At 49.0% G+C, this 12,485-nt stretch overlaps 1 protein-coding gene across 4 annotated transcripts in view; it reads left to right on the top strand.

Moving 5' to 3' along the window:
• PRICKLE2 (prickle planar cell polarity protein 2) overlaps positions 1-12,485 on the top strand; it is a 121,313-nt gene that overhangs the window by 82,165 nt on the left and 26,663 nt on the right. For all 4 annotated transcript variants that reach the window (XM_087745053.1, XM_087745052.1, XM_087745056.1 and 1 more), the window contains one exon: positions 2,676-2,859. In XM_087745053.1, coding sequence (XP_087601179.1) covers positions 2,676-2,859 — 184 coding nt within the window. The remainder of the gene's footprint in view (positions 1-2,675; positions 2,860-12,485) is intronic.

Raw genomic sequence — 12,485 nt, 5'->3', positions numbered from 1 at the left:
GCTGGCACGTGCATCGTCTCACATCATGCCGCTCTGCTTTGAGTGTGGTGGGGGGGATACTGCTTTTTCAATTTCATCTCACATTTGAAATGTACATTTTTATATTAAGTTATTACTATGGGGAATTATTTTTAATTATAGCGAGCTGGTAGATGATAAAATAAAGTTGAGTAAGTGAGACCTATGCAAAGAAGTCATGGAAACCATATCATAGGAGTGGAAAGACACTCCTAGGACACAGTATTGTTCCCATGAAACAACATATCCTAATGTAAAGAAAATAATTGTAATTAAAGCTGTTAATCTTCTTCTTTTAATGAGGGGAAAGGAAGAGAACTGAATATCTCAGGGGCAAGATCTTGAAGTTTGTACAGTTTGCCCAGGGAGGTGCAGAAACCCCATGTCTGGAGATGCTCAGTTTTTAATGGTGCAAATTTTTTACAGAGCCCGTTGGCCTGGCCTGGGAACATCACTGATGAGTAGACAGGCTACCTGTGTCCTTTTCATCCTTTGCTTTTCTGACCAGGAGGAGCCACCCACTGGTGGTATCTGCTTGCCTGAGACGGGGCAGGAGTGAGGGTGGGTGTAAATCAGCTTCCCAACCCAGTCCTCACCCTCCTGGCTCTACGTGGTGTGAGCTGTAGGATGGCGGTCACATGGAGCGACCGGTGGGGTCTAATTGATCATACATCTCACTTACTAACTCTTCAACACCGTTATTTAAAGTGCTCACGATGGCCTGATTTATCTCATTTATTAAAAGCCAAGACCTCTGACGCTCTCCTGCCGTCCTCCATCTCCTGGAGGGGATGTGTCTAGAGCGGGGAGGAGGGCAGAAGCGTGCAGGCCGGCTTTTTCCCCATCGCAGCACTCGTGCTCCAGGCGTTGCTGCTGTCTGAGTGTGGACTTTTGCGTTTGTCTCCCTTTGAAGCTTGTGATGGATATCCTGAAAATTAAAATTTGGCTAAGAAGTCCTAAACTCCATTAGAATAACTCGCCAATGCTGAATCCGGGGCTCTGGAGCTATTAAGTATTCCTAGCATCTTGTTGCATATTGAGCTGCTTCTAATCATATCGTGAAATGAGACAGAAATGGCAAAGACACCGGCGGCTTTGCTGAGGCAGACCACCCTTCCACGGTAGCTGATTAATTAAAGTATTCACATGAAATGGTGCCTTGATTATTTTTTAAGGTAACAGCCGGAGGCAATGCTGAGACTCTCCGACTGGACGCAAACCAGACGCCGGGGGTGCATGGGGGTCGCTGTGTGGTTTAGATCTGATGAAAGGCAGGAAATGGGAAAATCTGGCAAATCTCCCTGGCTTGACTTAACGGAGCCTCTTGACTTTTGCTAGAGTGCATTTTTTGTGCTGTAATGGCCAAGTGGAAATTTAGACTCGGATCTGGATCTAAGCGCTGGTATGCTTAGCTGGCTTGTACGCAATGGTGAAAAAGAAGGAAAGGTGTTTGAAAATTACAGCTCCTGATGTTTAACTGTTGCTGCCCTCTGAATTTCTTTGCTTTATGTTATAGCAGAGAAACCTGCAATGGCAACGGTAACTTTTCCCTTGCCTTTTGTGTGGTACCTTATTATTTCTGAGATGTCTCCCTTCTGCTACCCAAGTGAAACCATATCTCTTCCTCAAAAGTCAGTGGCGTTTCATTAGCACAAATTAATTCAGAATCCTGCGTGGTACTTGAAAATAGATACCATCGACCCATATTGTGGAAGAGCATTGCATTTTCAGAAATAGAAACCAATTTATTAGCATTCCCTTCAACCTTTTTTTATGGAGCTGGGGGATGTTTTCAGCCAGGTTGGTCCTTCACTCTTACCCTGGCGAAGGGGTGTGATGTCCTAGCAGCCCTGCAGATAAATGCTCAAGTTCAAGCCTGTGAAGAAGATCTCCCGTGGACCACCAGCTGCAGGAACAGACTCTTAAAAGAGATGCTAAGAAGTGATATTTGCAGTGAATTAAGCTGATGGCTGTTAAATTGCAGCCTCTGGGCTGTTCTTTCAGTTCTTGTGCTTTTCCCCCTCCTGTCCGGCTCTCGGGCAGCGTGCGAGCTGGTGTGCCGCTGAGCCGTGGCGCGTGCCGTCAAGCCGGGCAGTTAAGATGCCGTTGTAGTGTGACTGTGGTTTTTGTAACCTCCCTTAATTTAATTTAGCTTTATATGTTCAGACTATAATCAATTTTTATGCCACTTTAATAAGCAAATTTATGCTATCAGCATGCTAAAGGGACTTGTCATTCACAGCTTCCCAGTCAATCCACCATTTTCTGTATTAGCCAAGTGCTCAGCTGTCCTAAATTTGATAACTGCTCTGCAATTACCGGCTGGCATGCTGATCCGCACCAGGCAGGCACGTGGCCCTTGCCTGTGCTGGCCCCTGGAAATACTCCTCGCGGTGCAGTAAAGGGACAGGCAATTACATCTCCCCAAACACTGGGCAGTCTGACTCAGCTTGACTGCCAAGTGTTGTTACAGCAAATATGGACTTTTATTTCCTCCTTGTAAGAGAGACAAATCCTGCATTAGAAAATGCCTGAGCATAAAAAAGGGTTGAGTTTAGCATCTGCAGGCCAGCCGCTGGCAGGAATCGCTTTGCTTTCCTATTTAAAGTGCAACTCACCGGGGCATCCCCTCTTTTTCCTCTCTCCTCACCTTGCAGGAAGATTTGCCTTCACTGTAAGTGCTCCCAGGAAGAGCACATCGTAACGGTTATGCCTCTGGAGATGGAGAAGACCGTCACGAAGCTCATGTTTGACTTCCAGAGGAACTCGACTTCTGACGACGACTCGGGCTGTGCCTTGGAAGAGTACGCGTGGGTCCCCCCCGGCCTGAAGCCTGAGCAGGTAATGATGACACCACCGAGTTACCAGAAATAAATTGTTTTAATCTGCTCTTTGGAAATAGTTGCCCTGATTTTTCTTCTAGGAGTGCAAGTACTTGTTGCATGCAGCTGTTTCTGGGTGCACTATAGAAACTTCCAGAGACAGGTCTGGTCTGAATGCACAAATGAAACAAAATAGAGATGCGATCCTTGCAGGACTTGTGCTTTTCTGCGTCTGTAGATGTCATTGGTAATTGGGGGGGGGGGGGGGGGGGGGGGGAACAAAATACTTCCAGGATGGGGTTTGTTGTGGTTGTGCAAGGGAACAGATACAGATATATCTACTACTGTTTCATGGGAAAAAAGTGGTGGGGCTGCGGTGTGCCCAGGGGACTCAGTGCTCATGTTCTACCCCCCTGGACCACTCTGCTCTGCGCTAAGTCCAGGGCAGACAGAGCTGGTAGACAACGCTAAAAAATGGGCCAAAGTTGGGTTCAAGCACGGTGTTTGTGCTTTACTGGAAAGAATTGCTCGAATGAAGTTCAAGTCTCTTGGTACAGGAATTGGACGGGATGGATTAGACCTCAGCATGCCGTCTGTGCGGAGCGCGCATTGATTTCTGCTCCTTGCAGTTTACATGATTCGTTTGGTTTTTATGCTGATCTTTTATGTGTTCAACTCAGAACTTAATTTGCAGAGAAGATTGCAAAATGAGCTTAGCCTTGACAATTGCTATGGCAATCATTTTAAACCATGTAAGGAGGCTGGGAGAGGGTGGAAAGCTTTCATTCTTACTGTTGTAGTTGCTGTCCTTAAATATTGTGTTTTCCTGAGCTTTTATTCAGAAGGGCTCAGGCATTTCCTGAAATATTTTGGCACCACCCGTAGGCTGTAAATATTATCTGTCTGATTAGAGAAAATCCAGTTGTTTGGCATTTTTTTTCCTTCGTCTTGTCTTCACGAGCCTGGCTCAGTGCTTGCCTGAAACTGCAGCACCGCGTGTTTCACTTGGTGCCATCCAACCATGCAAATCAGGCAGCAGCCTTGTTTTATGTCACCTTCCTTATGTCAGAGGGTCCTTTTGTGCCTCTCAGGAGGTACAAGACATGGTGTATGGAGAGATGCAGATGGTCCTGAAGTATCTCTGCTGGTCCTGCATGCTGCAGGGACACAAACCGGTTGGGTTTCGGGAGTCCCGTTGGAGAATCGTACTGAAGCTGGTGCCACCTGCTCTCAGCACCGCCTTCTGTCCAGGCATGTCGGTGGCTTCTGGAGCCCAAGCTGGCCCATGTCCCTGTAGCTTTGGGTGGAAATACAGATATTTAGTGACAGGTGGCACCTGACCGAGTAGACATGGTCTCTGATGACTACAGCATGGCACGGATAGCAATTGAAACCCACTTCCAGCACGGTGGTGACATATTCCAGAAGATCTAGATGCTTCTTTGATCCCTCAGGTGCTTTTTAAGAAATAGGGTGCTGTCAGGGAGTTTGGGATGCTCAAGAGAAAAAAAAGTCCATTAGCTCTAGCAATAGGTGCTGACGTCTCAGGCATTACTCAGGTTAATGTATTTTTAGGTTCTTCTAGCATCTGTTTCTTGCAGAGGTCACGGTGCTCCTCAATACGAACACCGGCTTTCTAATTATGCTCCTCTGTCTGCGTGGCTGGGTCTTTTAGCAGATTTGCCACTTCAGACCTGTCTCTAATCACCATGGAGATGAAGAGCGGCTGTAAGCAGAGCCTAAGACAGGCACTGAAATCCTTCCAGCATAGCTCATCCGCCAGCCCTTTCGGGACCTTTCACGCATCAGATGAGCCTCTGAGGAGACGAAAGCAAGGTGTGACTTCTCTGGGCTGTGAAAGAGCCACCATGCAGGGCTGGGGATTGTCCCTGGGTGAAGAGCAGCACCCTGAATTTTGCCAGGAGTTACCACGTGCCCGGGGTGTCGCAGGGCTGGGAGGTGCCCCGGGGTGCAGGAGGGTGCCGTTTGCCTCCCGTGGGGGTAGGAGGTACCTCTGCTGCAACAACTTGCTGGAGCCGTGCAAGGCTGCAGACAGACGTGTGGCTTTCTGGTCGATGAGTCAGGTGTGTGTACGTGATGTGGAGCCTCTGGAAGGCTGATGTCTGCTGTGGAGCAGCTGGTGGGCTCTGCTCTGGCTGAGGACATTGCCATCAGGCTGGGCTGAAAATACAGGTTTGCAGGCAGTGAATTTTTTTTTGCTTTCCGCTGTTTCACTGTCGTATTTCTTTGACATGAAACAGATGAAATGAAACAACTTTTTCTGCAATATTCTTCTTTATTAAAATCTCTACACAGCGTATGAGCTGGGGAGCTAAGTGGTCCCCTGAAAGACTGATGCAGTTTTCTTATTATACTTGGACGACAGCCTTCCTACCTCGCTATTCTTGGGAGACAGCATTCACGTCTCACTCAACACAGCAATTTACAGGATTTCAGGGGGGAGAAGTTGGCCAACAAACAGGACATCGGTTTTCGGCAGTTACCGTAGGTCATTTCAGAATTTGGAGAGTCCCTTCAATCCGTAGCTAAAATATTAAGTATCATCTAAAGGGGAATCAGCCCGAATCTACAAGGTCTCACTGGATTCCTGTGCACTAATTCAGGTATCAGCTGCTCTGTGGTACACGTCAACTATGTGAAAATCATGTTGGTTACTTAATGCCTGCTACTTGAAGAAAAAAAAGCATTGGTCCAGTGTTCACAGATGATGAGCCAGACATTGCACTGAAGAGCAGAGCTGAATTCCTTATATTATGGCTCATCAGTGTTCAGGACTACAAAGTGGTCTACTACTATGCAGCATCATAAATATTATATGTTTCTGAATAGGTTTATAACACAGGGATGAAGATGGTAATATAAAAAAATGTTATAATAGCACTGCATAAGGTATGGTAAAAATTCATCTGGAAAACTGGCTAAAATTTATGACATCTCTGCTCAAGAAAGAGGGGTATAAATTGGAGAGAGACTGGAAATGTTATTTCATTGAGGAGCCTAGAAGAGCTTGGTTTGTTCAGCCTAGCAAATCGAAGGGTTATGATTGCTCCCTATGCATTACAGGAGGAAGAGCAGTTATTCAAGCTCCAACTTTGGCACAAGAACATAGATATAAACTGGCTCCAAATGCGTTCAGGCAGGAAATTGGAAGAGGTTTCAAACCATCAGAGGTGTAAGGCTCAGCGGCAACCTGCCAACAGGGAGAGCAACGGGTAAAAACCCAAGACTGAGCTCCATAAATTACAACGTGATTAGAAAATGTGGTTTCTTGTAATAGCAGTCAGCTACGCAGGATGGCCAAGAGGCTCCTGTGGGCTCTAATCCTGCTCGGACTGGACTTCGATGAGAAGTTGTCTTGTGGCAAAAGAGGGACTTCTCTTCTGGAAGATATGGATGCAGATGGGAATGGGAGAGGTGGCTGTATGCGAGGCAAGGCAGAAGCTCAGGACGTGGGCTTTGAGAAATACTCTTTTTTTCCTGCCTGCCGTTCAATGGTCGGATAAAGAAATAAGTGTGAAAGCCTTGAAATGGGCAGACACCAACAGAAACGTGTCCTCAGCAAAGCAAAATCCCAGACTGGGCCTGGCTGCGAAGACAGGGGAAGGCAATTTTGGGAGCCAGTTTGTCTGCTGGGGCTGGCAGTCCGACAGCTGATCCTCCTTGCACTGACATAAGTTTGAGGGCAGATGCTTAAAAATAAGTACTTTTATGATGTGTTTTTCACATTTTTAGGCAAGGCACGTGTAAATACATGTGAGTGCACAGCCTTGAATTTCTTGGGCCTGTGGTTTGGAGAAATCCAAAGGGGTTATAACATGCCAGCTTGAATTTCTGAATACAAGGGATTTTTGAGGATTTCTGTCTTTATTGTGTCTCAATAATGGGAGCAGCTGGTTATGGGCACAGATTTCCAATTAAACAAAAGATGGGGCTCTACTTCAGCTGCAGTGCGGCTTTCTGCATGGCTCCAGCATGCCAACATTCAAGATCCTTGATTATGCCATAAGAACTTAATTCCCTCTTGCTGTCAGCACAGTTGCTCCAATTGAGGCCCTTAAAAAATTATGAAAATCTCATCTTAGCTAAACGTAGTAGCATGAAGGTTCAGGGGACCATTTTCCTCTAAGGCGGCCATTAGAGCTTGGACCTCGTGAGCTTTGCAGTGCAGTGTGAAACTCGTAGCTGTCATGGAGAATTTAATCAGAGACTAACATACGTGTTGATTTGTGTTCTGGATCTTTTGGAAGACCTATAGTTATAAAACCTCCAGGCTTCATCAGTTGCTGTTCAGGTCACAAAGTGAGGAAAGGAGAGCGGAGGTGATCCTCCACTGAACATGCGTTTACACCTTACCTAAAGATACCCACTTTCACCAGCTTGGTGTGATAGAAAGTACGTTATCTGGGCCAGCCGTCTCTGGGGGACGCGTGCCTCACTTCTGCCTGTGTGTCACGATCGAGTGCATTTTACCTTCTCGTCCTTTCTTGGGCCCTATAAGTTCAGCAAACTGTTTCACTCCTCAGGAGACTGAAGTCTTGCATGTGGCAATGAACAAGACAGACCAAAGCAACCCTGTGCCCCAAACCTGCATAGTAATGGGGAGCAGATAAGCTATTTTTTGGCCAGGTAGAGGAAGGACAAAAGCACATCGAAGAGCTCTGCTTCGCTTGGTATATCCTGAGAGCAGAGCATGCTGGATGGGGAGCCGAGGGGGGGTGAAGAGGAGCTGTAACTCATGTACGCCGGTGCCAGAAGCTGCAGCCACCTCTAGCTCTACCCCTTTGCACACCTGAACGCTGTAGTATTTTATCCAAAAGCTGCATTTCAGCACATTTTTAAAAGCTCTCCAATTTCACTTCGAGGTAGGGGTAAGTCCATCACCTCCCCAGTGAACTCTTTCAGTATCTAAATAGCCTGGCAGTTAGCGGCTCTTATTTCAAGGCTGGAGCTGTCTAAATCCAGCCTCCAGGCATCAGACCGTGCCCGAACGCTTGCCAGCCAGATGGAGCAGCAGTCCCACAGACAAAATGCTTTTTCCGTGTGCGATGCCTGTGCTGCGTGACTTGGGGGCAGCTGGGGTGGGTTAGGAGGTCCTGGAGCTATTCCCTCTGCCCTGGAGCAGAGCGGGTGGAGGAGGTGTGAGCGCATCCCGTGCTGCAAAAAAAACTGTGGCAAAACCACGCGTCTGGGCTTTTGCTCCGTTTCTGCGTCCTGGGGTGTTTGCCTGATCATTGTGAGCCAATGGAAGATGTTAAAATGATTTAATCCTTGAACAATCTTGTTATCAGGGAGGGAATCAGCTGCTTTTGGTGGGCCACAGAAACAAAACCACTCGCCTAATAGGGTTTGCTTGGTTCTTAAATTTGAAGTAGCCGTGTGGTGGGCAGCAGAGGTAAAAGGCAGGAGAAGAGCAAGAAGTGGAAAAGAAAACAGAGAAATCCCAGGCTACACAATATAAACTTATCCTGGAGCTTTATTCCAGCATACAACTACAGCTTTTCCTTGTTGCGGCATTATTCTAGTATGCTACCCCATGCCTTATAAATACAAGAGCATTTTAAGTGGCAGACCCAGAGGAATTATCAGCTATGATCAATGCAGCAGATGATCATTATAATTGCTGGTGCACCAGGGGACTCTGAGCAGTGCGAGAGCGGCTCTGCCGGTCAGTACCTGGCAGCGCAAAGACCACTCTCAGATGCTTTTGAAAGCACTGTTTCTGGCTCCTTTTAATCCAAATTCGATTTCTGCTTAACAAAGAAAAATCATGGCATGCGCTTTCACAAGTCTAAAACTTGTGGATGTACGGCCTTCATTCAAATGTTCTTCTTTGATGCCAGCAGGAAGCAATGTTTCCGCGGCATCTCTTACAGACCAAGAACTGCTCCAAAGGCTTGGCAGGAATGGATGTCGGTCTCAACTGGTGAGCAGCAATGCTCAAACGACTCGGCTGCCGTTAGCTGTGGGAGAGAAGCGCACAGAGAGCCGCAGAGCATGCCAGAACAAATAGCACTTAGGAAAATGATTTTTCCTTTGTTCCCTGCCTTTGTCCCTGCAACTCGGGAGCGGGTTTCCGAGAGCAAACCCAGCGTTGCGGGATGCTGGACCGCCCGGCGCCGGGGATTGCGTCCGTCTCCCACTGCCGCATGCCGGCACACAGGTGCGTTCACGGATCCGGGGGTGATAACGATCTTCTCCCAGCCGAGGCTGCGGGGTCTCGAGGGGGACCCCGACTCCCTCCCAGGGTGCGTGCCTGGTTGCATCCCCGTTCTTGGCAGACCCAGCCAGCAGTTCCCACTCTCCTCTTCGTTTCAGAGCATCTGGCCTTGCTGCAAGGATTGTTTTGCTTCAAGAAATACATAAGTGCTTTGTATCCTAACGGCCACGGAAAAGGAGGACGTGCCAGACTCAGGCCGAAGCACGCTGAACCCGCTTTCCAGTTTCACATGTGCTATCATCTGTGGAGCTCATGTGTGAGCCTACGTGTACGAGCACTTGCAACGTTTTGCAGACACATTGAGAGGGTTATTTGCGTGTGGCTTGTTTTAGGTTTTTTCCTCTTAACTTTTGCAAGGGCAGCCAGCAGGAATGAGAGAAATACCGAAGACACCAGATTTGTTTCTCTGTCGATTTTAAGTGCTGGGTGTAAAAGATCATTTAATACCTGACGTGCAGTTAAAAGCCAGCGCTGGGGAGGAGTGGGCGAGCTGCAGGAGCAGCCCCGCTCACCCGGGCCAGCACAGGCTTGTCGGAGCTGCTGGCCGCCTTCCTCCTGCTGCAGCCAAAGCTCGTGGGAGCTCGCACGCAGAGCCAGGGGTCGGGGCCACAAGCGAGTGTCCACACACACGTGTACCGGCAGCCACTGCTCCGCATATCATTGCACAGGCAGCTGCCCGCGCTGCTGTGGTACATCCCTGCGTGGCATGGGGTGGACTGCTGGGGCTGTGGGACCCCGGCATGATCCCAGGGGAAACGGTGCCTCCTGGGCACAGGGGATGTCAGAGGATGTCAGCGTGCCTGGATTTTGAACAGACTCCACTGCATGTGATAATGTACCGTGCTGTGCTTGAGAGGCGGCTGACCCACCCAGGTCCCCTTTTTGGGGACATCCATGTTCAGGCACTCTGCTGCACACAGGCCAGCACGTACTGCCCTCACAGGGCTCTTCGCAAAAGCCTTGCAGCTGGTTTTGCAGTGTGTTTGGTTTCATGAAAGCCAGGCAGGATTGCCCAGCTGGATGTGCCGGAGCTGTTACGGCTGAGCAAGTCAGCACCCATCAGCTGAGCCGCGCCAGGACACCGCGTGCTCCTTTGTAGTCCATCCCAGCGGTACAGTCATCCCAACCAGCCCGGTTTGGTGGGTGCTTTCGCTAGGGGTGTTGTACTTGGGGCGAGCACAACCGAATGCTGCTTCCCAGCACCAGTTCATGGCATAAGAAACGTGATATTTCCCCTCCGCCTCCTTTAATTCATTGATCAAAGAGATTCTTCATCAATCACTTAAATTCACAGGTTATTTGCAAACTTTCTTCTAGGAGAAGGTGTAAGACTTTGCCCGCAAAGGTGCTGGCATGGGTTTTGTCTTTGGTCACCCCTGGGACCTCCAGGAGAAGCTGCAGTCCTGCCTTTATTTAGCGGGCACCGGGAGGTTTGTGAGCTGTCAAAGTTAAACTGGAAACACACCCCAAACCTAGGAAGACTGCAGAACACAAAGGCATTTGTAAACTAATGTAATTACTTTCCTCAGTGCCTTTGAATAAAGTTGGCTCCACTTTAAAGGCTTTTTCCTACCCTTGTTTTACATTATGTTCTTTCCTTTCTCCTGGTTTCTTTCTTTTTTAATTTCTATCTTCTCCCCCGTGCCCTCCCCTTTTAGCTCCAAGCAGCTGTTAATTTCCAAAATGTGTATCAGTTTTCGTTAGCAAAACTTGGCGTTTGGACATTTTCCTTTTCCTGGGAAGATGGATATCTGCTGCACTGGGTTCTTGTGGCACAGAGCCTGTCCGAGCAGCTGGGAGACCTCCCTGGGGCAGGACGGGGCTTGCCCAGCCGGCCAGCGTGCCGCAGCACCCAGCACCCGCAGCCGGCCTGGCTTCCAGCGTGCTGGCCAGCCTGTCCCCATGGCATCGGGGCCCCTGACGTTGTCTAAAGCCTTATTTTAACTCAGCCTGATGTTTTCCATATTCCTCCGGGGTTTCTTCCATCCAGATGTGAGCAGAGCTTAGTGGGGAAACTGAGGACAAAACCTAGCCTGGCCCACACGTGGCTCATGTGTGTTAATGATGCTTGTTAGGATAATCATGGGCAGAGCAGATCTGTTGCGAGGGGAAATAGCAGGATGTGGAGCTGCTGTGTTGTACAGCAGAAGTATTTAATAATAAAACAGTTAAAGATAGCATAGGATTTAAAAGGGATATGTTATCCGTCCCGGGTCGTTGCCCCACACTGTTTTACTTATCTGGATGCAGCTCATGTTGCAGAGCCTGCAAGCTCGGTGAGGAGCCATCCGCCAGTGCTCGGGGGGTCTGGATCGGGCCCTTTGGCCGCAGCGGCCGTGCAAGGCTCACTAGCTACAAAGGCTTGTGCGTGCTCCGAACCGGAGCTGGACGGAGGAGGAGTTATTTTCGTGGAAGACAGTGACCTTTTGTACAAAAGCAAAGTGCAGACTGAGCAGTTTTAGTTTTCCAGTGAGTTAACATCTTCTGCAGGCCTTTTCCCTGAAAAGCCAAATTTATCTGAAAATCCCCCTTTCCTTTATTTTTCCTTTTTGAGTGTCCCGACTGGGCTGTGTCAGCCCAGCCGCCAGCCACTCACTCGTGGGGTGGGAAATGCTCTCGGCGGTCAGCTGAGCACAGAGGCAAGGGGCAGCCTGTGACCCCATCCCTTCTGGGCTCGGCTCTCCTGTCTGGGAAGCTGGACACATCCCACAGGGAATCAGTGATGGATGAGACAGTGTATTTGCACAAGCCTGGATTAACGTCAGCCTGGGCAAGGGGCGTCCTTCTGCTCTTCACCTGCACCCTGGCTGGACCTCTCGGGATAGGAGTGACGCCCCAGGCGAAAGGATCTGTGCATCCCCCTGGTTCAGGTTTGTCCCCAGGAGGGATGGTGGGTGTAAAGGCAACAGTGGAGGAAGCCATCAACAGGCATAAGACAAGGGTTTTCTCCCCATGAGATGTCCCGCGGGTGCTGGGCAAGGACTGGCAGCTGCCTCCACTCCATCCTCTCCGTGAGCACCCCTGCAGAAGGTCCCCTTGGCTGATGTGGATCCAAAGCAAACCCTTTCGGGTTATTTCAGGCAACAGAACACAGGTTGGAGCCTGTTATATTTATTTTGTTTTGCTTCTCAAACCAAATTGCCCATCCCTGCTGAGCTATGTTGCTGGTGCGATGGGAGCCATTTCCCGTGGACTTGTTGAGACTAAATGGAAAACTTCCCAGCGGAAGCAGGAGCGGAGCTGGGCACGTACATCCCACTGCATCGGGCTCTGGGAAGGCAGCACCTAGGCTGCCGAAGGAAAAACTTGCATCCCTGCTTTTTGCCCAGGGTGAGCATCTTACAGCTTTAGGGACCGGAGCAGGCTGGTGGAATTTGGTGGCTCTTCAAAAAAAAAAAAAAAAAAAA

This window comes from Nipponia nippon, unplaced genomic scaffold, assembly GCF_047370975.1.
Source record: "Nipponia nippon isolate SJK-2023a ecotype South Korea unplaced genomic scaffold, ASM4737097v1 scaffold_9, whole genome shotgun sequence".
NCBI classification, from domain to species: Eukaryota; Metazoa; Chordata; class Aves; order Pelecaniformes; family Threskiornithidae; genus Nipponia; species Nipponia nippon.
This window is presented reverse-complemented; position numbering and strand designations above follow the sequence as displayed.